The following is a 25,389-nucleotide window of genomic DNA, read 5'->3' as shown; positions in this document are numbered from 1 at the left end:
GTTAACCCAAGGCCAACCAGGAATCTTTTGTCTTTGCTCCTTTTGCTGCAAACTTGGCCTTTTTAATAAGTATGCACCTGAGCTACTCAGGGTGCTCAGGGACCCAGCAGCACCTGGGGACATTCTGGTGACCACTGTCCTGATGACCGCACGGCAGAGCTGCAGCTGTGGGAGCTGGAAATACGGGAGGTGGGCAGAATGTTGCATGAACACAGAACATTTCACGCAGGGGTGCCGGCGTTTATCACTGACCTCTGACTATAAAACTGCAGTGTTCTCCCTCCCTCCCCAAATCTGGCACATGGAGAGTTCCCAGGGCCTGAGATGTGACCGCATCTGCTTAGGCTGAAATGCCTGGCTGCTGCCGGAGCTGCCCTCGACCCTGCAGGGAGGGGCTGCCCGCGTCCTGCCCCGTGCAGCCCTGGCCCGGGAGGAGGCCAGCCGGCCTGACCCTCGCTCCTCTCGAGAAAACCTCCACACAAAGACCCAGCCCCGCAAAGCCCTGGCAGCCCCGGGGACCGGCCGGCAGTACCTTTGTCTGAACCATGAGTGGCCTCTGGTCCCGCAAGTGCTCCAGCGTCGCGGCAATGTCGATCTCTTTAGCGCCTGCAACAAACACAAATTGGGCTGAGTTCAGGCACAAGACAATCCGCGCTCTGCGTCCCTCTCCTGCTGCTGGGGTCCCTCAGGGCTCAGCGGCCAAATGACAATGACAGTCATCCCTCAGCTGTCCAGCTGGCAGGCAATTTCAGTGTTCACACAAGAAAACAGGGCAAGGCGGCTTTCATTAGCATTGATTCAAGAAGGCTGGACTGACAAATGATATCAGATGCCTATATAGATACCCACAGCAAGCTGTCGCCAGGAGGGACTAGGGCTTTCTTGATTTTTTTTTTTTTTTTTTGGTGGCATTTTAAGACTTTCATTTTTTATTTTTTTGGCTGTGCTGCACGGCTTGCAGGATCTCAGTTCCCTGACCAGGGATTGAACCCAGCCCACGGCTGTGAAAGCCCGGAATCCTAACCACTAGGCCACCAGGCCATCAGGGAATGCCCAAGAATTTTTTTTTAAAGATATGTTTGATGTGCACCATTTTTAAAGTCTTTATTGAATTTGTTACAATATTGCTTCCATTTTATGTTTTGGTTTTTTGGCTGCGAGGCATGTGGGATCTTAATTCCCTGACCAGGGATCGAACCCGCACCTCCTGCATTGGAAGGTGAAGTCTTAACTACTGGACCACCATGGAATTCCCCCCAACAATGTTTTAAGTCATAGGAAGTAGCATATAAACTTTAATTTCTATTGCATAGGATTTTTATTCAGAGAAATGAAAAATTAGACTAACTAATCTTACACATCTAAGTATTGGCTTCTAAAGGCAGAGTCCCCTGCCTGTGAGAAGTGAGTGTTCCAAACGTTAAGAAAAGGTGAGGACGCCCCATGTGCTCATGGGTTAGTCGTGTGGCCTAGATCCCCTCCTACGGATGCACCCACCTGACACCAGGTGACTTGGGTGCCACAGAAATAATACTGTTTGAGTTTGAAAATGTAACCTTATGAATTCTGCGTACATTCTTGTTTTCCCATCTTGCCAGGTCCTGTGGTAGCTGGACAACAAACAAGGCCGGGTCCCAGGCTCGTGAGCTTCCTACACTTCAGCGGGGAGCACCTCACGTCTGCCGCGCAGTCCTGTCAAATGCTGGGGGCTCGGGCCGGGCGGCACCTCTCAAGTCGGCCGGGACCCCCTCACCAACCCCCAGTAGGTGCACGTCACGTGCAGCATTTCGTCTCACGGTGCCAGAACTGTCACCACGCCCTGTTCAGGGGAAATTGAGGCTCGTCCCGGTCACACAGAGCAGGTAGCCATGCTCTTCGGACCCAGACGTGGAAGTGAGACTGGGCTGGTGGCCACCAGGACGGCCCTGGTCTCCCACTTCCATCACACCTGCGTGTGCACAGCCCTGCCCTTGGCCGGGAGCTGGGAGGCGCACCTGAAAACGTCCGAGGCCGTGGTAGCCTTAGTGCCCTGGTTCATCCTGGGGGCCTGAGGCCCACGTGGGTGACAGCTGAGCCGCCAGCGCCTTTTTCCGAGTGGCAGGGAGATGCCGCTGGGGACACAGATGAGGGTGGGAGGGAAGGTGGGGGGACCGCACACTGTCTCAGGGAGAGGGTGTCTGAAGTGGGAGGGGCTGGCGGCTGGAGGGAAGGTGGGGACGGCTGGGAGGAAACACATTCCAACCAGGTGCTGTGCTCGCATCAGGGAAGCTGCCACGAGTATTGGGAATCCGGCAGTAAGTCGCTGAGACCGGGAGGCCAGGATCAGGGCTGACCCCCTCGGCCAGCACGGTGGCCAGTCCGAGTGCCTCGAGGTGCGGGGACAGTGTGGCATGAGCTCATCTCATCTAAGCTGGCCGTCCTTCCAGACGATGAACGCCCTCCGTCGGGTATGGGAACACCCCAAGCCCCCCCGACTCTTAAGTCAAAGTCTTTCTAGGAAGCCTTTCTTTCTGGGGGATCCGCCGAGAAACTCGTCCAGGCGGAAGACAGGGTCTCCTTCTGTTTGCCTGAAGGCTCCTCTGAAGGTGTCAGAAGTTTTCGAAAGCTGACGAGGTCACAAGATGTACAGTCTTGTTTTGGGGGGAACCTGTGAGTCCAGAACAGCCTGAAACAGTGGGTGTAAGAGGAGCTACGGGGGGGGGTCCCCCGGCCACGTGTGCAGCCCCCCTGAGTGGCCCCCTGTGCCGGGAACCTGCTTCCTCATCTCCCCAAAGGAACACAGAAACAGGCTTCTTCAAACCACAGGTTTGCCTTAAGAAAGTGAAGTCCTACGTGGAGAGCCAGCACGGAGGGGGGAGTCCCACCCCTGAGACCTGAGTTCTCGCCCCCCCAGAAACACCCAGCTGCCTGGTCAGGGTGGTCCCTCTGGACGCAGCACGGAGCTGTTGCTGCAGTTTAATTCCAAGCGTGAAGAGGCCCGACTGTGGGCAGGACACAGAAAACTCCGCCTGGGAGCGTCCGGGGCGGGCGCGAAGCTCCAGCGGGAGCAGAGCACCGAGGGGCCTCGTGGGGACCCGCGGGTCAGTGCGTGGTGACCGCGCGATGCACAGAACGTATTAGATGCTCAGTGCATGTGACCCCCGCAGATTCTGTGAACAGAGCCTTCTGGGAGAAGTGCTATCTCTGGGCAGCTCTGTCCTGCTCCATGGATGCCAGAACGAGGTGTGGAGTAGAGTCTGATTCATCAGCTCAGAGACGATCCTAGTCCTTTAAGAACAAAGTCCTGAGGGGTCCAGACTTAACCCCCCACTTTTTACGGTTGCTCAGGGCAGCGTCTTTAGTCCTTGAAACTGCTTTGAAAGACTCTTTCAACGGCCCTTTTCTTCCGAAGGGCTAGTCTGAGCAAGAGAACCGGCATGAAGGCCCGAACCCCCCGTCCCTCCTCTGTCAGCCTGGAGCGACTCTGCAGGGCTCTGCCTGGGGCCACGTGCAGGTCCCCTCTGAAGGCAGCTCCGTGGGGAGACCGTATGGCCACCGGGTGATGCTCTGATCCGGTGCTACGGACGAAACCTCTCTCTTCACTGCACTCTCCTTCGGACGACTGCTGACCGAGGCAGTGAGAAAGAGGAAGGAGAAAGCCTACTTAGGTCTTCCCTAGACAAAATGCCCGGGGACCACGCCTCAGATCACGCTTAGCCTGAAGCCGAGACTCAACAGTGGAGGGAATCAAATTAAAGCTTACAAAACGTACAGCGCTGAAAATAGAGGAGTAATGGACGTATCGGGTAGACTCAGTGGTCCGACGTGGATGGCTGGTATCTCCCCGCGTGTTAGGATCGAGGAGAGTTAGTTGTCTGAAGTGTGTGTAGAGAGAGAAGTTTTCATAGAACGCACACGCAGGATCTTTTATGAGGGGCCGGGAGGCATCCTGTTCAGTGACCCCGAGCGTCCTGGTGACCCTGCGGTGCATGAGACACACAGTCTGCGTTTACAACCCAGAGCCTCGGGGCTGGAGGGAGGGGTGTGTGTCCTTCATCACCTTACACAAGGCTTTACTGAAGGGAAAAGGATTTATTTAAATCCCCCCAATAGCTAGGAAGCTCCCTGTACTGCTTTTAAAATGGAATGCTCTCTACAAATCCCATTTGCCGATCACACGTCAGGGTCCAGGCGAACAGACACATGAGGTGCGGTGCTCAGCTCGAAAAGCGTGTGAAGAGTGGAGGAATTAATTGTAACAGATGCAAATAAAACCCAGACAGAAGACGGGGTGTGATTTCAGGGAGAGGTTTCTGGCATGTTCTATTTGAGAAGCATCACCGCTATTCGGATACGCGAGGAATGTACGTGCTTATTTAAGTCACCCTACGGTCGGCTTAAGCTGGTGATTCCATGAGTGTACAACATAGGCTGAGGCAGCCTGTGCATTTGGGCCCAGCACCGCACAGGGCGATTGTGAGTCAGTCTGACCCATCTTTCCCGGCACCAGTGACCCAGCAGGTGCGCTGCAGACTCGAGGCCGGAGTGGCCGGCGGGGTCCTGAGAGACGCTGGCCCGGCGCCACCCCGAGCACCGACCAGCACACACAAAGGGCTGCCGCTGCGGCTTCCCAGGGTGCTTGGGGGGGAGGGGGCATTGGCTCCGAAGTTCACATTATTGGTTAAATACATTTTTAAGACAACAGAGGTTTTTAAGCTTTAGATTAAAAAGTATTCGCCATCAAACAAGAAACATTAAAAGAACGTTAGTATTAGCAATATTAAAACATTTTTTTTTAGGATGTGAGAATCAACTCAAAGTGAAAGAAAGCCGAGCTCACCGTCAAGAAGCGCCCTTGTCTCTCCCCGTCCTTCTGCAGGGCGTCCACAGCAACATCACGTAATAAACAGAAATACATTTTGTTGCAGAGCTTTTACCCAGAAGGTTTTGCAGACGGCAGGGATGCAATGTATCCTTTTTTTCTTGTAAGAAAAAGCCGTCATGCGTCAAACGCACAAGAGAGAAAGGCCTTTATTTTGCAGGAGGAAATTGTCTCAATTCCACCCTCTGGGAGAACTGAGGAAAGCTCTGCTCCTCGCTAAACACACCTAAAGGGACGAAGGGAGAGCGGTGACGGTCATGAGCCCGCAAGGAGCAGTGGGGAGCAGTGCCTATGTCCCAGGACGAAGGCAGAGCTGTCTGAGCGCCGAGCTGGGTCCCGAGAGCCTGTGGTCTTCGGCTGAGCTCCGTTTGGGAAGGAAGGGCTGAGCAGTGATGGGCAGGGACAGCGCGAGGCCTCACCCCTGCAATCGGCAGGGCTGGATGTCGCAGCTGGGGCCCCTCTGGGTCGACAGGATGACCGAGCCTTGACCCCAGACGCCGCGAGTCAGGGGGCATCACAGCCGGAGGGCAGGCCTCCTCCCGCCTCTGGGTGTCTCTGGGTGCAGGGGCCGCCTCCAGACCCTGGCCTCCCACTGTGCACACACGCGGGCACGTTCCCACACACTCCCCACGGTGCACACGCACACACGCGCACGCGCACACGCACACACTCTGTCCTGGGTCTTCCGTGCCGAGCAGTTCCTACTTCATGTTTCCGGATGCTCTGAATCGACTGAAGATTTATCAAAATTAAAGAGGAAGACTTTTTTGCTGGCCTTCTAGATGAACGATCATCTCCCTTTCACGAGGTTTCACTGGGATCCAAGGAGACAAACTGGCATCATATTCACTTGAAAATCAAGTATCTCAGAACGCAGACAAACCAGGTATTTTTCATGTTTTTGAAAACAAATTCGAAATCGTTTTTCAGGAGAAGCTAGGATGCCTCCACGTCTTTATAAACAAATACAAGTAAACGGAAGCAGGACTGGGCGTGTCGCCCGAAAGATGCCATCACTTATGCTCCAGGAGGGGACGGAACTGTGCGACGCATCTGCGATGTTCAGCGAGGCGCCGGAGTGTCTGTGACGCTGCGCCCGTACCGGCAGCCTCAGCGCCGAGAACAACCCGGCAGCCAGGTGCGCGCGAGGGCACAGTGGTTAAAAAAGAGGGCGCAGGAGGGGGCGGCCGTTAAACTCGTAAAGAAGAGACGGACGTGACGGCCACGAGCAGCCTGAGGCCTGCAGGAGCGCGCCGTTCAGGTCACCACCCGCCCCGGGAAGGCAGGCACCGCGGACACAGCGCGGGCACGGGAAGCTGACGGCGGGGACCTCACTGCCTCCCGGTTCCGCCCACGTGACAAGGAACCACGCAGGACGCACACGCCCCAGGACACACTCAGGTCCTCAGTGGACGGGTCAGGGTTACGAAGGGGACGAGGGGTGGGTCATCCGGGTGATGTCTGTGGCTGCAGGGAAGAGGCTGGAGAGCCCACCGAGTCCGTAATGACATGGGAGGCTCAGGGGAGCAGGGGGCTCTGAGGTGGCCCTCCCGTGTCACCCAGGATCTTGTACTTGGGGCCACGGACACACTCCTGAGTCCCCATGTGATCAGAGCACAGGGGGCAGGAGGGCAGGCGGCCGGGCCTCGTGGGACCGATGGCCGCCCCGAGGGGCTGGGCCCGTGTTACCCTTGAACCGAGGGGCAAGTGCTCCAGGGGAGCTGGGCTCTCAGCCACTCACAAAACCCCCATCGAAGGCTCTCCGTGCCCCTCCTCCCACCTCGGCCCCCGAGTCTATGTCTGGGTCAGAAACTGAGGGTGCGGCCGGCCCCGCGGCCTGGCCGGGGACGGGGCTACTTAGTTACTCAGCTGACGGCAGCACGGAGACCACGTTCCTTGGGTTCCTCGCACCGTCTCCACCCATGAAAGGAGAAGCAGGGTCCGGGGAGGCCTCATCGGGCACCACGAGGTCGTAAGGACAACACAGACAGTCAGCACTTGTCACAGAACGTTCTAACACAAGTTCACGCAACTGTGGCAGGATTTTCCGGGAGGGTCACTGATGCAAAGTGACAGAGGCGTGGTCCCCAACACCACTGCCCACCCACAGAGCGCGGCCTCAGGGTCCTACTTAACACAGTGTTTGAGCCGTCACTGCCCCACGACCAGGGTGGCTGTGCTCGGGGACTTCCTGCCGCCAGGGAGGGACGAAGGGTCTTAGGCAGGAGAGGGGACGGACCCTCACTGTCTGGGGAGGAGCCGTGAGCTGCTGCTGAGAGGGGCCACGGCAGCTTTGCTGGGCCTCCGGGGTCTCCGGGGTAGGGAGACTCTGGGCAGCGGGCAGCCGGTGATGCGGAAGGACTCTTGTGGCCTCCAAGCCGCGGCGATCCTGCCAAACATGGCCAGCCAGGCCTGCCAGGGGCCAGCGGGACAGACGGTGGCAATGCTCACGGGGACAGGGTGGGGGGCCAGTCTGGGTTTGGGGACGAGAGAGAGGAAAACCTGGGTGACAAGCTGGCTGTCGCTCATCTGGACAAAGGAAGTGCGCATGGGAGGGACGGCCCTGGACCGGCGTCGGGTGGGGTCCAGCCAGGTCTCCCGGCTTCTCATCGGCCATGTGGGACTGTGTCCACGGGTGAGTCAGGAGGGAGCAGGAGCCATGTGAGCAGGTCTGACCCACGAGATGCACGGGGGGTCCACACCGGCCAGGAGCGCCCCCTGTGGTGCCGAAGTCCACGGGGCCCCTGTCCGCCCGTCGGCAGGTCAGAGAGAGCACAGATCCGTCAGCTTTGCCTGCCCAGGGATGACCCACAGGATAGACACCATTTAGGAAGCAAAGTGTGGGATTCCGGGCTGCAATGTGCTTCACAAGAGGACCCGGATGAGATGGGTTTAGGATGTTTCCCAGGAACAACTGGTCCCATTTTGTCTCGCTTCTCTCCTATCAGTCCCTTGTCTATCGTGTCACCCGGGCCTGGGTCACACCCCCAGCGATACTGATCCTGGGACCCCTGTCCCCACCCCACGAGTCTCAGCTCCAACTGGCCAGATGAACAGACAAGGGAAGAAATATCCTCCTGTCACCTCATGGGACACAATTTCTCCAACTAAAGGAAAGGCCTCCCCACCCCACCCTGTTCTGGACGCTTTTTTCAGCCTGAAACCTGCATGAGCTGAAGACAAGGCGTCACCACCTGGAAGCCACGCTGAAGGCAGACTGGTCCGTAGAACTCATTTTCTGCTGGGTCTTCAGGTTTTCATGCTTCAGCCAGACATAGAAACAAGACGTTTCCCCCTCGACGTGCCCTGTTCTTTGCAGCCTGCTTCTCCCGGTCTTGTCTGTAGAAGCGCCGTCCACGTGCACGGCCATGGCCAGGGGCGGGTTCGGCCCTCTGTGCAGACCCCTGTGCACACAGACCCCTGGGGTCCTGCCCGCTCCAGCCCTCGAATCCAGCGGCACCAAGTCGATCCTGCCGGGACCCGCTGTACGCCCTCCTTCCCCAGCGGCTCCAGATGGATCCGAGTCAGCGAGCCTGTGGTTCCAGGTCCCCGTGGTCTGACCTCCATCTCCCCTCCCTGGCGGAGTTTCTGCTGCGGCCCGAACAGACCCAGCTACCCGCTCCGCCCCTGTCCCCGGACCGCGCAGCCTGGCCGTGTCTCTGCAGTGCCGCCCCCTAACCTCTTGGGCTCTGCCATTTGCAGAAAGACCAGGGCTCCGCAGCAGCCTGGCCAGCTGGATGCCTTCTGGCAGGTCACCAAACCTCCGGGGATCTGCTTCCTCAGTTTGCAACCAAGTGTCGGCATAAGGGAGCCCTCAGGGCCCCTTGGGGCTGTGAGGAACGGGCTACAGACGCGTACGGGGCTCTGTGACAGGCGTGGGGCGAAGCGCCCCCCGCCACTGCCCCTGCATCCCGGGGCCTCGACGGTGCTCGCTGCCCCAAGTCACAAGCTGCAGCCACTACCTGCTTCTCTCCATGGAGTGTAAAGCCCAGGAGGACAGATCGTTTCCCTTGTTCACCATGTATTCTGAGTGCTCAAAAAGTACTAGGTTGGAACGGCACTTCTGTGGTTCAGCCCGTATTTGCCAAAAGGAGGAACGACACCGCGATGGTGGCCGAGGGGGACAGCAGGGCCCATGAGTGGGGAAAGGGGCTGGGGGGCACGTCCGCCGCAGACCAGGGCCAGGTCCTGGGTTCTGTAGGAAGGAGCCGGCGTGGCCCCGAGAGAGGGGCTGCGAACACGTGGGGCCTCCCGAGATCTTTCTCTTTAACATCCCGCTGACCGCTGTGTGCAGGAGAGATGGGCACAGGAGCGAGCAGGGAGGCCAGTCCAAGGCCACAGAGGGAGGGACGGTGGGAGCAGGACCGAGAGACAGAAGAGACGGAGGACCGGACACACGTGGACGACCACCTTCAGCGCTGCTCCCTGGAGCACAGCCACCCGACGGGACTTCCTGCTACGGGCGTGTTTTCCGTCTGCACCGCCCGTTTGGCAGCCATCGGGCACCTGTGTTATCAGGGCGCCTGGCATGTGGTCAGCGTTTCAATCTTATCATGTAAGTTGCCACACGTGGCTAGTGGCTACTGCCCTGAACAGTGCAGCTCTGGGGGAGTGCTGGGCTTTAAAAGTCCAATGAGCCATGAAGCGTTACTTCTCCCAGAATGGGAGAAAATATTTGCAAATCACACATCTGATAAGGGTTTAATATTCACAATATATAAAGAACTCCTACACCTCAACAACAAAAAAACAAACAGCCCAATTAAAAAATGGGCAAAGAACTCGAATAGATACTTCTCCAAAGAAAATATCCAAATGGTCGACACACACATGAAAAGATGCTCAACATCTCTAGTCCTTAGGAAAATGCAAAGCGAAACCACAGCGAGATGCTGCTTCCCAGCCACGAGGATGGCTACTATCAAAACCCCAGAAAATGACGCAAGTGTTGAAGGGGGTGTGGAGAACTGGAGCCCCTCCTTATGCACTGTTGGTGGGAATGGAAAATGGTGCAGCTGCCGTGGAAAACAGTACGGAGGGTCCTCAAGAAATTAGAAATAAAACTACCATACGATCCAGCAATTCCACACTGGGTGTATAACCCAAAAGAATTGAAAGCAGAAGCTCAAAGAGATGTTTGCACACCCATGATCATAATAGCATTAATTCAATAGCTGAAAGGTGGAAGCAACCCGAGTGTCTATGGATGGATGATGGATAAGCTACCTGTGGTCCACCCCTGCAATGGAACGTTATTCAGCCTCAACCAGGAAGGAGATCCTGCCACTGGCTCCAACACAGGTGAACCTTGAGGACATGATGCTCAGTGACATAAGCCAGGCACAGGAGGACACAAACTGTCTGATTCTACTCATATGAGGTCCCAAGAGCTGTCAAATTCACAGAGACAGGAGGTACGATGGAGATTATACATCCCCTTATAAGAGGAGATGCTAACTGATGTCACCACGTGACAGGGACATAGTAAAGAAGATGAGCTTCCTGAGGATGGAGACCGGGAGCTGGACAGATGGCCACGTGGGTGCTGGACATCCCTTCACACTCCGTGCTGAGACCACTTAGGGCGAACTCGCGGCCGACGCGAGCTTAAAAGGCATCTCCGGGCGCACCTGCTGACTCGGGCTGGCACTCCACGTCATACAATGACATCTCAGTCCTGCAGCTCCTGCCAAACGAAAGGAACAGGCCCCCCAGGACAGTCTGGGCCTGCGGACACCCCAGGAGCCAGGAGGCTCAGGGCGGCACGGCCAGCTTCCCAGAGGTGGGGCTTCCTCCTTGGCCCCCGGTGAGGGACAGCCAGTGAGGCCGCCACCTCCGGGTGACCCAGCAAATGTGATCCTTGGGAAGCCCCACCATCCGCCTGGCGCTCTCCATTTGGTTGAAAAATTGTGGTGAAATATGAAAAACCCTGGGCAAAGAGAGGTCACGGACAAAAATGTAAAAGGCACAAGCTTGGGAAATATCTCAGCTGCAAAAGCAACATTGCTACGTTTGAGCTCAGTCCCTAGGTGAGAGAGGAACGCTACCAAACCCTGATTCTGACCCAAAATATCAACCCTGAGTTAGAAACGTGTTCGCAGCCACAGGAAAAATGTGTGGAAGAATTTTACAGGTTGACCCCTGACTTTCCCGCCACAAACGCCGGGCAGAGAACCAGCCCCCCAGCTCAGACTTCAAACCGCCTCCTGTCTGCTCGCTGACAGACCAGACGGTGCCGAAAGCTCCGTATGATTCCTGGTGTACACGCAAAGGCCCCAAAGTCTTTACTCCCCCGAAGCCCGTGTGCCCGGCCGAGGCCCCAGGCTGTGGCTGGCTGGGTTGGCTGAGTGTCCCCGGCCAGCCTCAGAGCCCAGGGCCGACGCAGGCACCGGGCTGCAGGAGAGCTTGGGAGAGGCGTTCTTCGGTCCTCCTGCAACTCATTCCTTTAAGAAAAGGAAACGGGAAGAAAGATTTCGTGTCCAGGCCCAGAGCCTTTGATCATTTGATGAACGCGGGACGGCAGCACGGGCCTCCGGCTTCTCAGGCCAGACAAAGGTGGCCCTGGCCGCCCGGCCCCGCGAGCCTGGCCCAGAACAAAACCCCGGCGGCCGCTCGCCGGGGCGGCCTGGGAAAGGCCCACCTCGCAGGCCGAGGGGCCTCCCTGCCCTTTGATCTGTCCCGAGACTACAGCCTGGGCCCCGGGTCAGGGGATTTCAGAGCGCGGGCCCCCGGGCAGAGGGGAGCAGGTCAGGAGCAGAATGAGGGGTGACCAATCTCTGAAAGAGCCTGGAGACCGCCCTCCCGGGCCAGTTCCACATGGCTGGGCTCGCACTGTTGCCGCAGCCGAGCTTCAAGCGGGATTTGACAGGACGGGGCAGGCACCTCGGGCCCAGTGGCTGGCAGGGGTGGGGGGGGGGCAGCCGGGATGGGAGTTGGCCCCGCCCCCGGGGGTGCAGCACTTTCCTGCTCCAGGTGCCCCCACACCTCCGGGGTGGACACCTAGGTATTCCCCCGCCCCGGTACCCCTGGGGCCTCTGTCCTTGGGACGAGCCGGGAGCCACGCCACGCGGTGTATACCCAGTGGGTTCCTGTGTCACCTGCTTACACACAAAGGCGGCACCTCAAACACGCAAGGTGATCTGCATTCTCGGAAGGCATTTGGTTTGATAGACGGGGAAACACTACACGTGACAGCACACGGGAGCACGACGATGGAGAAGAAGCAGGGATTCCGCCGGGGGCTGCGGGCTTGCAGTGACCGCGCATTTGCAAATGAAGAGACAGATACAGTCGATGGGACACAGCGGCATTACTGGACGGGGAACAAATGACCTTTCAGCCAAAAAAGTTAGCTTTTTGGATCTAACACCAAAACATGTTATTAAAAGCACCATCAGAGCATTTGCATTTGCTTCGTTGTTTCTTTGTTTGCACATCACAGCGCGGAGCTACTTCAGGGCATGAAATACGGTCGCTGGTGGTGCGAGCCCGGCCCACTGTCCCGCACCCCTGCCTCCCCCCACCCCCTCCCGGAGCCGTCAGGGAGCCTGCGGCACCAAGGGGGGGACCAGTCCTGGGTTCCGGCTAGTCATATGCTTACTAGCTTGTAGCTTGCTAAAGTTCTCTAGTCCTTGTGTGTAACACAATGCCTATTATTTTATCTTCACACATCGATATCCTTGGGCTAAAGATGTGTTCTGTTTTTCTTTTAACCAGGAGAAATGGAGTAAGAAAGATGCCTATTTCAGAGTTGCTGGCAGTTGTGTGACAATGTATAGCAACCCATTTCTACAATCAGTGTCTGCTCTTATTGCCAGGCAAAGGATGAAGGGTGGGTGTCCTGGAAGGTGGGTGCCCTAGCTAAGAACACACGTGTGCGTGTGTGCGTGAGTGTGTGTCAATGTAGAGAGGAGGACGTTTTCACAGGTGGGAAGGAGACCATGAGATGTCACTCGTCCCAGTGTTTCCTTCCCAGGTTCCCTGGAGGCTGACAGGCATCTCAAGAACAAGGAAGTGTCTTTTCAGGTCAGGTTAGGGTCTCCCCGCTGACGTGCGCGTGGTTCTCCCAGAGGCGGGTCCGAGAGAATCTTCTCCCACTTGACTATGGAGCGCACTCTGGCCTCTAAGGGGACACCTCGCGGGTTTGTTCTGTGGACCACACTTGGGGAGCTGCCAGCCCCGTCTGGTCCCTGCACTCTCATGGGTTAAACTCCACCCAAGCCATGAACTCATCCCAGGTCTGTGCTCAGATCCCAGCACTCTAAGCCCAAGTCCCTGGACACTGTCTCTAGGAGGGAAAGGCCCAGGACCACGGAGAGCGATTCATGGGCTAAAACGATGTTACAAAGGGGCATCCAAAGGTGACCTATTTTAGAGACAATCACTACAAGAGATTTTAGGTGGCTCTGAATTTTGCAAATATAGTTTTAATAACAGGGAGGATTTGTTTAAGGTTATTCTTAGCTGCTGAAACACTGAAAGATCAGGGCTGCCTTCTCCTCATTCCTGATGTTAACACAGGACGTCCTCAGCGAGCACTCACCCATCACCTACTGTGCGCTGAGACCAGTGTGCGACCCCGGGCGGAGGAGGTGACAAAGGAGGAACCTTAGAAATGAATGTGCTTGCTGCAAACAGTTTTCCTGCGACTCAGGAAAGGGACAACAGGCTAATTTTCCCCAAGGCTTTCTGTGACTACTGCACCGAGGTTGCCATGGCAACCCCATCCGGCTCAGAGCCACAACAAAGCAGCCCCGCTCTGAGTCTTACCTTTGGCCATCTTATTGAGAACCATGTCGATCAGGATGTAGGTGCCGCTCCTGCCCGCGCCGTCACTGTCAACAGAAGGAGAGAGATGAGGACACAACGCACCATGCTGTCCCCACTCCCCACACGCCAACGATGAATCTTCTTCCCTCTGTGCTCAAGGGGGGCCCATGAGAGGAGAGGAGGGCAGGGTAGAGAAGTGGAGAGGAAGAGAAAGAAAGGGGGTGAGGGGGGTCAGGGTAGGAGAGGGGAGGGAGGAAGATGGGAATGGAGGGGGGGGGGGGGGGGGGAGGGGGGGGGGGGGGGGGGGGGGGAGGGGGGGGGGGGGGGGGAGGGAGGAGGAGGGGGAGGGAAGGAGGGGGAAGGGGAGGGAAGGAGGAGAAAGAGGAGGGGAAGGAGGAGGAAGAGGAGGGGGAGGAGGAGGAGACTGGAGAGCTTTCAGTCCTGAGCTAATAGCGGTGCGGATTAGCTATTGTGCCTGCGTTGATTTGTTCCTTTCTTCCTTTTTTCTCCCCTCTTTGGTCAAAGATTCAGCAAATTTTGTCAGAAAAAAAATGAAATAAAGAAATGCCTGGCAGTGTCAGAGTTGATGGCATTTGTATTCAAAGTGTCTGCAAGAGGCCAGCTGTGAGCGAGGGAAGAAGGGTGGGTGCAGGTCTCGTGTGTCCACACCCTCGGGGGGCCGTCTGTCCGTCCCTCTCAGGAGCGGGGTGCACATGTCCCCCGTCACTTCAACAGAGCCTCTTTTCATCCCCCATCGCCCCCCAGCTGTAATGGGAATAATCACCACCTGGACGAGAGCCGTAAAAACGTTCTGAATTGTGGCTTGACAATAGCCAATGAGAGGAGAGGAAGGTGCCTTTTCTAGGAGGAAGTAGCCCTGCATCTCTCCTCCCGCATCACGTGCCCTGAGATGGTCCTTAGGTCAAGCAGGCTGTTCTCACGCCCACGGGCAGCATGTAAGTAAGAGGATGGTGTTTATACTTATACTCCTGGCAGAATCAGCCAACTTAAGGAGAAGACCAGCGTCTCCGTTTCAGGACCTGGGGAGCTGTGTGACCATGCTCTCAGTCTCGGACCTGTGGGCCGGCCAGCGGCCCGGGCGCCTGTCGGTTATCCTTTCACAGCAAAGAGTCGCTGAGTTTGGCCTCAACGTGTTTCTCAAACAAACGGTGGAAAAAGCCGCGGTTGGAAAGAGAACGACTCTGCATCGCGTTGTGCCCACCTGCGCTCCAGAGGCAGGGAAGCCGCCACGCCAGTGCCGCCGACGCCCGAGTGACCGGCCTGCGGCCAAGGGTTTCCTCAGTTCCCTTCGGCTCACATCACACAGCTCTGCCCAGATCTGCCTCAGAACTGGAGGTGGCTGTGCTCCACGGGTGGGTCAAAGGTGTTCTGGTCCAGTTCTCGAGGATACAGACCATACTCTGTGCCCCTCCTCTTCTCTCATGGACCGACACAGAAACACACCCACCCACACACACACGCATGCAGGTGCACACACACACACAGGCACACACATCCCACACCCACACACTCAGATACACACACACACGCATGCAGGTGCACACACAGACACACAGGCACACACATCCCACACACTCAGATACACACACACACGCATGCAGGTGCACACACAGACACACAGGCACACACATCCCACACCCACACACTCAGATACACACACACTCATGCAGGTGCACACACACAGACACACACATCCCACACCCACTCAGATACACACACGCATGCAGGTGCACACACACACAGAGACGCACACACATCCCACACCCACACACTCAGATACACACGCATGCAGGTGCACACACACAGACACACACATCCCACACCCACTCAGATACACACACACGCATGCAGGTGCACACACACACAGAGACGCACACACATCCCACACCCACACACTCAGATACACACGCATGCAGGTGCACACACACAGACACACACGTCCCACACCCACACACTCAGACAGATGCACGCACAGACTTCTTGACTGAATGGACAGACTTGGTGTTTGATCTTTGGAGACCTGACTCCTTTTATCCCAGGCAGAAAGGAATACTCTGCAAGACAGTTCTAGACAACGGAGCACACTTCTTCACCAAAACAGGTGGGTAGGGAGCTCCGGGGAGAGCTCACCCTCGGAGGGAGTTTTCTTCAAGTGGATCTTTCTTCTTGGTTGGGTGGAACCCACCCGAGGACACTTGAGCCACTGAACTTTCACCCGAAGGCCACTCGTTTGATTCCAGGTCTGTCCCGTTCACAACTGGCCCCAGCCTCTGCGCAGGGTTCCAGACGTCTGCAGGGCGTGCTGGGCCGAGACCCCTCCGCACACCACACACACCGTCTCCGAGCGTTTGCGCAGCGGTCCCAGGAGGGTTTAAGACAAAATAAGTTTATATCCTCGGTTTCCTTTAGAAGTTACCAGTTAGATATACTTATTAAGCAATCAGGAGGTTCAGTTCCTATATTTAATAGTGGTTACTTTTGAGGTAGTGAACACTTCTTAATCCAGGTTAAAGGTTGTACTTGCCTGCAGTGGACAATTATTGGACAAGAACGGCCCCTGTAGCACTTGTTTACTTTTCTGAAATAAAGAGAGACACAGAAGTTATGATTATGTACTAGACTCTGTAGCAGCCACCCAAACAACCCTTACGCCAAAGCAAACAGACCGTCTCTTGGACATCGTTTTGCAACAGCCTGTTTTGACAAAGAAGATCAAAATTATGCACACATTTTCAAAGGTTTGTTTTTCTTTTCAATATTAAATTATTAAACAGAGCTTTGAAAACAATTCTTACATTTTCACAGTTTTCTTTTTCCCTTTACAAGTATGAACTCTGGCCTGAGGTCAACAGATCCATCAGTTTGAGCCTTCCTCCCGCCTCCCCCCTCCTCTTGGTTGCTCTAGTTAATTTGACTTCCGTTGTCGTTGTGATGTGTCTAGATTCTTCACTTAAATTTCTGAGTTTTGCAATTTACACTCCGAATTTCTTACAGTCTAGACATCACATTGGAATGCAACATTACCGTGATGTCTCAAAACAGCATCTTAAAGACACTTCTTGATCTGTCAGTTTTGTAAGGATATCTAAATTACAGAGAAGCCTCAATTATGTCCAAGACACATATTTCCGTTTTTATAAATCCGATTATGTTTAAAACAACTTGTTTGTGCAGATTTTAGGTCAGAATTTATGAAAATTAACAAGAAGCGTTGATTATGTTTAAAACAACTCGGTTGTGCAGATTTTAGGTCAGAATCCATGAAAATTAACAAGAAGCGTAGATTAAGATTTTGTAACCAAATCCTAAATCACTACAGAGCACTGCTAGGAAATTCACTGTATAAGCTTGATATTTTTTGTAATTCAGTGAAACAACTAATCATGTTTACAAATTATATCCAAATTCTCAGTAAAATCTTTCTAAATAAAGAAAACTAAAGACAGAATTTCGGTTAATTGAAGGGAAAATATGTGTGAGGGGGGTGTGCTCTAAAATGTGCTCTGAATGTGAATTTCTATGATATAAGACGTGAAGTAAAATTTTAAAAAGAATGACAGTAGAGAAAAATCTTTTTCTTCATGCCGGAAATGGGAAAATGTCACATTTCTCTGCAAAGGCTTGTCTGCTCAGCATGGAAATAGTTGAAAGTGGAAATTCAATCAGCGGGTTCTTTTGCTACAAACCCCTGAGACGGTGTGGGATGGGGAGGGAGTCGAGTGCAGCAGCTGATGGGTGAGCTGAGTGGGTATTTTAATGTCACGTAAAATGACATTTATTGCCCAAATGTCAGAGCTGCGTTGCTTTCCTACTTCTGCTACGGACTGAACATAATAGGCGCTTCTGAAGGGAGACGCCACCCCCAGAACAGCACGAGGGAAGTGGCAGGAGATGGCTGTGCAGTCCAGGTAAGATGTGCCCGGAGACGGCCGCGCCCGGGGCCATCGGGGCAGCGGCACGTGCTCTACAGCTGCCGCCCGGCTGAGAGCCAGCCTGCAAGTCCGGGCCGCGGGGAGCCTGGGAGGTGAGGACCCAGAAACCCGGGAACAGCAGGCTGCTCAGTGTTCTCGTGGCCGCGGCACTGCTTCTGCTGGAGCCTATCCTTGCTTCTGACCTACACCCCAGTGTTAGGGTTTAGAGGAGAGGAAAGGGGAAGCGATTAAGTTGAGGGAACGTCTGTGCCAGGATCCCTGGGAAGTTCTCAGCCCTTTGAGAATAAGAGATCGGAAAAGAGATCTACCAGCTCCTCCTTCTAAAACCTCCCATTCTCCACTCCGGTTGTCAAGGCAACGGTGAGCTTTAGCTCCGACAAAATAGATGCCAGGCCCCAAGGACTTGTCTCCAGCGTGAGCAGTGGGGAGCCCGCCGGCCCAATAAAGGCCGTGTGTGTGCGTGTGCACATGCGTGTGTCCAGGCATGATGCACACGCTGTGTGTGCGTGTGTGCATGCGTGTGTGTGTGTGTGTGTGTGTGTGCAGAATGAAGCTTGCTTGCCCGTGAGACCAGAGCCGGGGTGGCTCTACTTTTACAGGCCTTGCACCTTCAAACAGAATTTTCTCCTGGACGCTTCTCAGTCACGGAATCTTTTAGGTGTGAACCACCTCAGCTTGGCACCTCCAACACCCTGTTATATTTCCTACCTGACAGGCCTGTCTGTGTTTCTAAAGACTAAACTCAACTTTTGGTCAATCCCCCAGTTTTGCTCATTTTTTCTGATGGGGCCAAGCACAAAAGAGGTACATTGAAAAAGAAATAAACATGACAACAAGATACCCTTCTTTGAAACGTGCTGGTTTCAGGAAAGAACAGCATAAGGAAACAGCAGACCAGCAGTACTCCACGTACAGCTGGCTGGTCAGGCCCCCTCGGGCCAAACGCAGTAGGAACCACCTCCCTGGCTAAGAAATGTGGCTAAAAAGCAAATTACTGGCTATTTTGGCTGTGACTTGCTTCTCCAGACTGCAATTCCGGTCTCTATTGTACGACATGTTTAAAACGTTATTTTCTCCAGCGTGTTGTGACTGGCTGCCTCGGCAGGACCCAAGAAGGTTTCACTGTAATTTTAATATCCATGCCAGCCCCTCCCTGGGCTAAACCTATTTACAAACAGCTGCAAGCAATCAAGGAGGCGCGAGTGGAAATCCAGTGTGCTGCCATGGTTTAGAATTTTATTTACACAGAACCAGGTACTTGTATTATTACCACATAAAGCATCACAAGGAGAAAAGCAGAAGCATCACACAGTCCACCAAAGCGTTCATCTGGTCGACCCGAGAGAGAGATGCGGATTATTCATGAAGATGAGCAATGCACAGCTGTCTGGTTTTACTTTACTGGAACAAATCATCAGTAAGCAAGAGGACGCAAACATTGAGGAAAATGGATATCGTATATACTGCAACAGGAGGCATTCACCGAGAAAGAACGATTAGTAATACAAACCAACCCATGGGTCACTGAGTGAGAAGGAACCGCCATGCAACCAACAGCAAGCAAAGGTCAGAGGTCGTTAGAGGCTCAGAAAGGGGGCTTCCCACTCTGTCCCTGCAGTACAGTCACAGTTTCCAATGATCACTTTTGTGACTATGCAACTGGGCTCATATTACTAGCTGCAACATCACAAAAATGACACTGGCCACCGCTCATTAGCTGGCAAAGTAAGGGTTGTCCATTTTTACAGTGAGCAGCGTTAGTGGATGTCATTGCACACAGCCAGGAGTGAGAGAGTAGCAGAGAGAGAGAATTCTTCTACAGCAAAGCCCTCACATGTGATGCTAATTATCTCTTAGCTTAGCAGTTTCTCTTTAAAGTGTAAATGTGCTCCCTCTGGGCGCCAGAAATATTTAATTACACATCTCGGTGTCTGACGAAACGCGCTCGGCCAGAGCGGGAATGAACGCGGGTCTATTGTTCAAAGGGAGCCGAGCCGCCCCGCTGCATTGAAGTGACCAGTGTCTTCAGAAGCCGGCTCACCTTCCGATGGCTGACACCTGGGGGCTGCTTGACACAGAAAACCACAAAGCAGCGATCCGTGTCTGAGCGCGATGCGCTCTGAGAATGTGATCATACCAGCGGCCCAGGTAGTACATGAGAGCAACCTTGTCCGCTAGTGAGGGCAGGACAGCTTTTCTCTCTAACGAGATGCTCAGAACCGGGTCTGGGGGTCCGCGTTCCTTTTTATTTACCGAAACCTTCTCGGGCCCTATCTCCTGGGACTCTGGAGAAAGGGAATTTGGGGAGTCAGATTTTTCTTCCTGACGAACTGTAAGCACAGAGGGTTGGTTATGTATTGTCCAACTCCATATATGGATACGGAGCTAGAAACACGCCCATATGCATATATGTACAGACACACTGGATGAGCACCAAGACGGCAACGGCCGTGTGTGTAGCTGCATCCATTTTGCCAGTAATGACTGCTTTTTGAAGAGTCTATCTCAGGAAACGTGCCCTAAGTAAGATTTTTAGAAATAAATTCGTATTAAGAAAATGTAAGTAATGGCCAGGCAATCGGGATGGAGTGGGTCTGTCCAAGAGCGTCCAGGACCCCCTGCCGCTCGCGCCCTCTGCCTCCCTGGGGAGAGGGACAGGGCGACAGGTGAGACGCCAAACTCGCGTCTCTGCTGGAGCTGTTTCACGTGCTATTTAACACACAGGGCTATTCAAATACAGAAATTTGTTTTGTTTTTCAAAGTGGGCTAAAAGGCAAAAGAAATAGTATCAAAATAACCTTCAGAATCTGTAACACAAATTCAAGAAATCCAGAGTTATGCCTGAAACCCCATCTTTATGACAACACGCCGTTTCAACCTCCCTCGAGTTACGTATCTGTGACTGTTCAGATACAAATCACTTTACGAACACGTGCAATTAAAGTGGTTTAAAGAGTGTTTTGCCTTTATTCTCTAATTCCTTGTTTTGAATATTTATCTGTTTTCCGTACTTGCTAGGTTTCCAATCAGCTAAACGTAAGGGAGGTTCTAGAAAGCTCAGAACGTGGCTATGGGTGGCCTTCGACACCTTCATTTTCTCTCTAGACATTTTTAAACTGTCAGCTTCCAAACTGCACCACAAATACACGGTAATGTGGGAACTCCAGCCAGGTGTTCATCCAAGGTCATCCATTTCAGAATCTGGGCCTAGCTCTTATCACCATAGCTAACCAGCTGAGCACCCAAACGAAAATTCTGGGCTTTCTTCACCAATATCCTGTGAAATTCACACCCTAGGATTCTTCACCACTTGAAGAATCTTATGGAGAACAATGACCACATTTCCACAATTCTAAGATACCCACTCCCCCCTCACATTTTAACACCTCTAAAGCTAGAAACCGTCTTACAATTCATGTGTGAGTTAACATAATCTCCCCTCCCCTCCCCTTTACACAACATAAATAGATTTATAACATACAAATATTAGCAGATGGCACGTCTTACAGCAAACGGCCCCTTGGACCCAGGAAAGCCCTTCTCTCTGTGCCCGCACTCAGCACGCTACCCCGCCGGCGGGCCGTGGGTCTTACCTGCGGAAATCCAGAAGGGACCTCGTGGAGGAAGGCACTCCCTGGTCATACCAGCTCAGGAAGTGGAACTGCGTCACCGTGCGAGTCTCGTTGGTTTGAAGGTTCTTCAGATAAAAGCTCCTCACGAGGAAATCCTCGCACCAGATGTGCTCAGAGACCAGGTGCACCTGGGCGGGGGGAGAGCGGACGGGGGTGTGTGTGTGCAGAAGCAGGCGTTGGCTGGGGGCCCAGCTCGGCTGAGCGCGGAGCCACGCTGCGGAGAGAGGGGTGGGGACCACGGGGGCACGTGGCAGGCGGGGGATGATGGTGAGCAGCCCCGTCCACCTTTCCAGTTTCAACACGGTTTACACAGAAGATCACTTGGTGGGTTTTTTGTTTTTTTGTGTTTTTTTAATGTCACTCTGGGGCATAATAGTCAAATTATTGGAAAAACCTGTTACAATCCAAACGATTCTAGTTTCTGTCTTTTCTAAGCCACGTAAACCTTCAACAAACATCACCAGAGAAAAATTATACTTTTGAGCAAAAACGCCACAAGAGGTTCCACTCTCACTGACATGTCATCAGGGAGGCACCACCTGGCTGTAGAAAGAGGAGACCAAAGGCCTCCACAGGTGCTGCTGGGCCCTGAGCTTGGAAGCCCAGGGCAGGGACCCCAAAGCCACGACCAGCTTAGGGGGAACCTCTGTGCTTCTAACGTGGGTCCTGCCGTGGGACTTTGGCATTCTGAATAATTTTAATGCAAAACAGGGTCAAAGGACACACTCCAGTACTAGTTTAACTGCCCAAGTTGCCTTAGTTCCTTCTTGATGTGGGCAAAAATCCAGCAGGAGAAATGAGCTTGCCTGCAGGGGACCCTCAGATAAAAAGGCCAAGCACTGCGGACACAGACCACCGGAGAGCAGCAGGGGCCGGGGTGCAGGCGGGATGCTAAGAATTAGGGACAGAGTCAACAGAGGCTTCTTTCTGAAAACGGACCCACCAGGGGCCTGTTATCCAGAACCAGGCTCAACTGACCACCCAGTGAGGTCATTTTTTGGTCCTTTCTGTCTAAATTTGCATTCATAAAATTAAAAAAATGAAAACCATTTCTGCCAGAGTCCCTGTGGCATAGGTGTCTGGAGGTTCTTGGTGTCTGTTGACCACGGGCCTGGGGACACCTCCTATGGGAACCGACTGCACAGCAAGGCTTCAAGGGACAGCGGTCGGCGACCACACAGGGCAGGCCCGCCAGTGCCCGCCACAGCCCACGGCCCATGGCGGCCACCCGGGGAAGTACCTCGTAGACGTGGTAGAGGTTGGAGCCCTCGTCTGGCCAGTAGTGGTAACACTGCCTGACGCCGTTCTCCGAGAGGGGGGTCAGCATGACGATGACCACACAGCCGCTCTCCCACACCATCTGCAGACAGACAGAGACCGGTGTGAGTGGCTGAGCCCCATGACACGCGTAGTTAGTGCCCCAGAGACATAGTCCAAATCTATTCCATGCGCAGGAAATTTATTTCATTTTCATTAGACAGTGGACTCTGCAGCTGCTTTTGCATCTCTGAATACGCTGGCCCCATAATTTGCATGTTCCATGGAATATTAAAAAAAGGATCTAGTCAACTCGTTCCACACCTTGTAAAACCTCCTCAGTTGTACGTTCAGCTGCCTGGCTCCCTCCGTTTTGGTCTGTAACGCAGGACAAACAGGCAACTGGTCCCACAGCGGGTGGGCTGGCCCGACTCGGACACACCACTTCTCCGTGGGACACAAACAGAATTTAGTGGACATGCTCGTTTTCCAGTACTTGTCATTATTTGTGCGACTAGACAAACAGTTTGCTTTGTGGAGCTGCCATCCTATCGGAAGCAACCCTGAAAGTATTCCTTCCCAAGTGCGTTACAGCCACGAGTCCCCGCCGGCATTTCGTTTCCTTTTACCAAAATATAGCAATACTGTCCAAAGGAAAGCGCACCCCAAACTGACTTAATCATCCATAACAGCCACACCAAAACCAGCTCCAAGACACAAGAAACAAACAGACCCACATTTAAACACCAGACATGGCAAAGACACAAAGGCTCTCGAACTTGGCTTCTTTTCAGACAAAACTCACAATTTTGTGGCCGGGAACCTACGTGCTTGGAGCATCTTTGCTAAAACCACTGATTCTATGGGTTAAACGTAAGGGATAGAAATAGTCAATAGTCTTTTTTTTTTTTTTAATTTATTTAATTTATTTTTTTATTTTTGGCTGCGTTGGGTCTTTGTTGCGGTGCGCAGGCTTCTCATTGCAGTGGCTTCTCTTATTGCGGAGCACGGCGCGCGGGCTTCGGTAGTCGTGGCGCACGGGCTTAGTTGTGGTGCACGGGCTTAGTTGTGGCGCACGGGCTTAGCTGCTCCGCGGCCATGTGGGATCTGCCCGGGCCAGGGCTCAAACCCGTGTCCCCTGCATTGGCAGGCGGATTCTTAACCACTGTGCCACCAGGGAAGCCCTAGTCAATATTCTTAAGGCCCCTCTTTGTGTATCATTTATAGTGGAATTCAAGGGGACTTGCTGCAGTGTTTACAAAAAAGCCCACATAAACGTGAATTACGCTCAAACCCACATGTTTTCCTTCTCTTTGGTGCAAATCCAGCAACAGATGAGAATTCAAAGCCAGCGCCCTGCTCTAAGCTTCTCAGGCCTCCAGACCTACCCACTGATCTGTCCTCCTAACACGTAGCAGTTTAATGTGCCTTGAGAAGGTGCAGAAGCCTAGTGAAACCATTACGAAAATGAGGAGAAACACAGATTTTATGAGTGTAATAAAAATACAATGATCCAGGCCATAAACTAATCATCGAGGCTCTGCTTGTGCCCCCCAGGAGTGGCATTAGGAAGGCCCTCCCCCACCGAGGTCCTTCCGTCTGGGGACCCGCCTGGCTCTCTGAAGGTTTGGTTAAGAGTGAATCCAAATGAAATAATTTAAGCGAACAACCGCAAAGGCACTCCTGGGGATAATATTTCTTTTGAGGTCACTGTGTGAAAGCAGACAGGGGAACTGACTAAATCAAACCAATCTCAGCCCACGTGGGCACCAGCATCACAGGGCGGTTCCCACTCCGCCAGCCCTGCCCGTGTGGCCTGGAGCCTGTGCGCGGGGTGACGGCCACCTTCGCCACCTTTTCCGGTCTCCCACTGTGCTGCCTGGCCAGCTGGACCCCCGAGCACACCAGGAAAGCTGGGGCAGGTTTCGGAGGGAATACAGGATCTGGTGGAAACTCCAGCTGAGCAGGTTCCGTTTCTGAACAGGAGACCGCACTCCCGCCCTCTTCCTTGGCTTGGTTTTGCAGGGTCGTGCCTGGCACGAGGAAGACGCGATTTCTGTGCCCAATCTTTGAGAAACCTACTACATTTTTCTCTTCGAGGAAGTAAATAATGACCCGGATTCCCTACCTGATCTTGCTGTGGTCCACTGAAGCCAGCGCTTTGCTGAATTAAAGAGCGATGGTTGAATACCAGAAATGGCACTTCCTAGCACTTTCCATTTGGTTAAATGTCAGGCAACACAGCATGCGTGGTCGTCTCCCGGTTCATTGGGCACATTTATTGGGCACCTAGCACGGGTCAGGACATCAGAGGCCACGGCAGGGGTGGGGAGAGAGGTCCTGGCCATAACGGTCCTTTACTGGCATAAAGTGGGTTCCTTTTCCCAAACAGGAAGCAGGTGCTGTCAGCCCTGGGTCAGAAGAAAGCTGTCAACGTGGATTAAACGTGGTCTTACGTGTGGGATCCCGAGGATAAGTCCCTGGCGCTGCGTTTGGAGAAGAACCGGGAATGCCCCCCTTTTCGTGAGCTTCTCCTAGAACGCACCAGCACAGGCCAGGGAAGCCCACCCTGAAGGCACGTTATCACCCCTCACACGGGGGTGAGGGGCAGGAGTGACGGGGCCACCGGTGGTGACGACGCCCACCGACTTCTTCACTGGTGGTGGTGTCACAGGGGTCGGGGTGGCCGTCTCCGAGGTCCTGGGCTGTCATAAAACACTCCAGTTACACCCCGCCACCCATGCCTGTGCTCCCAGCCCCGAGTGGCACTCAGAGGCCACCCAGAGAAGGAACACAGGATGACAACGCAGGTGACGCAGCTGAGCCTGGGAACCTTTCATGGTCAGACCCAGGCGAGTGGAAAAGCTAACACGCGGCAGCAGTTCAGACCGTTGGCCCAAGTGACATGAAATACATA

The 25,389-nt window shown here is 53.9% G+C and overlaps 1 protein-coding gene across 1 annotated transcript in view; it reads right to left on the bottom strand.

Moving 5' to 3' along the window:
* PTPRN2 (protein tyrosine phosphatase receptor type N2) overlaps positions 1 to 25,389 on the bottom strand; it is a 717,039-nt gene that overhangs the window by 6,085 nt on the left and 685,565 nt on the right. The window contains exons 18-22 of the mRNA XM_036863887.1: positions 22,456 to 22,575; positions 21,177 to 21,343; positions 16,176 to 16,229; positions 13,631 to 13,695; positions 533 to 606 (exon numbers count right to left, since the gene is read on the bottom strand). Of these exons, the coding sequence (XP_036719782.1) occupies positions 533 to 606; positions 13,631 to 13,695; positions 16,176 to 16,229; positions 21,177 to 21,343; positions 22,456 to 22,575 (480 nt within the window). The remainder of the gene's footprint in view (positions 1 to 532; positions 607 to 13,630; positions 13,696 to 16,175; positions 16,230 to 21,176; positions 21,344 to 22,455; positions 22,576 to 25,389) is intronic.

The sequence above is a fragment of the Balaenoptera musculus genome, chromosome 9 (assembly GCF_009873245.2).
Source record: "Balaenoptera musculus isolate JJ_BM4_2016_0621 chromosome 9, mBalMus1.pri.v3, whole genome shotgun sequence".
Lineage (NCBI taxonomy): Eukaryota > Metazoa > Chordata > Mammalia > Artiodactyla > Balaenopteridae > Balaenoptera > Balaenoptera musculus.
This window is presented reverse-complemented; position numbering and strand designations above follow the sequence as displayed.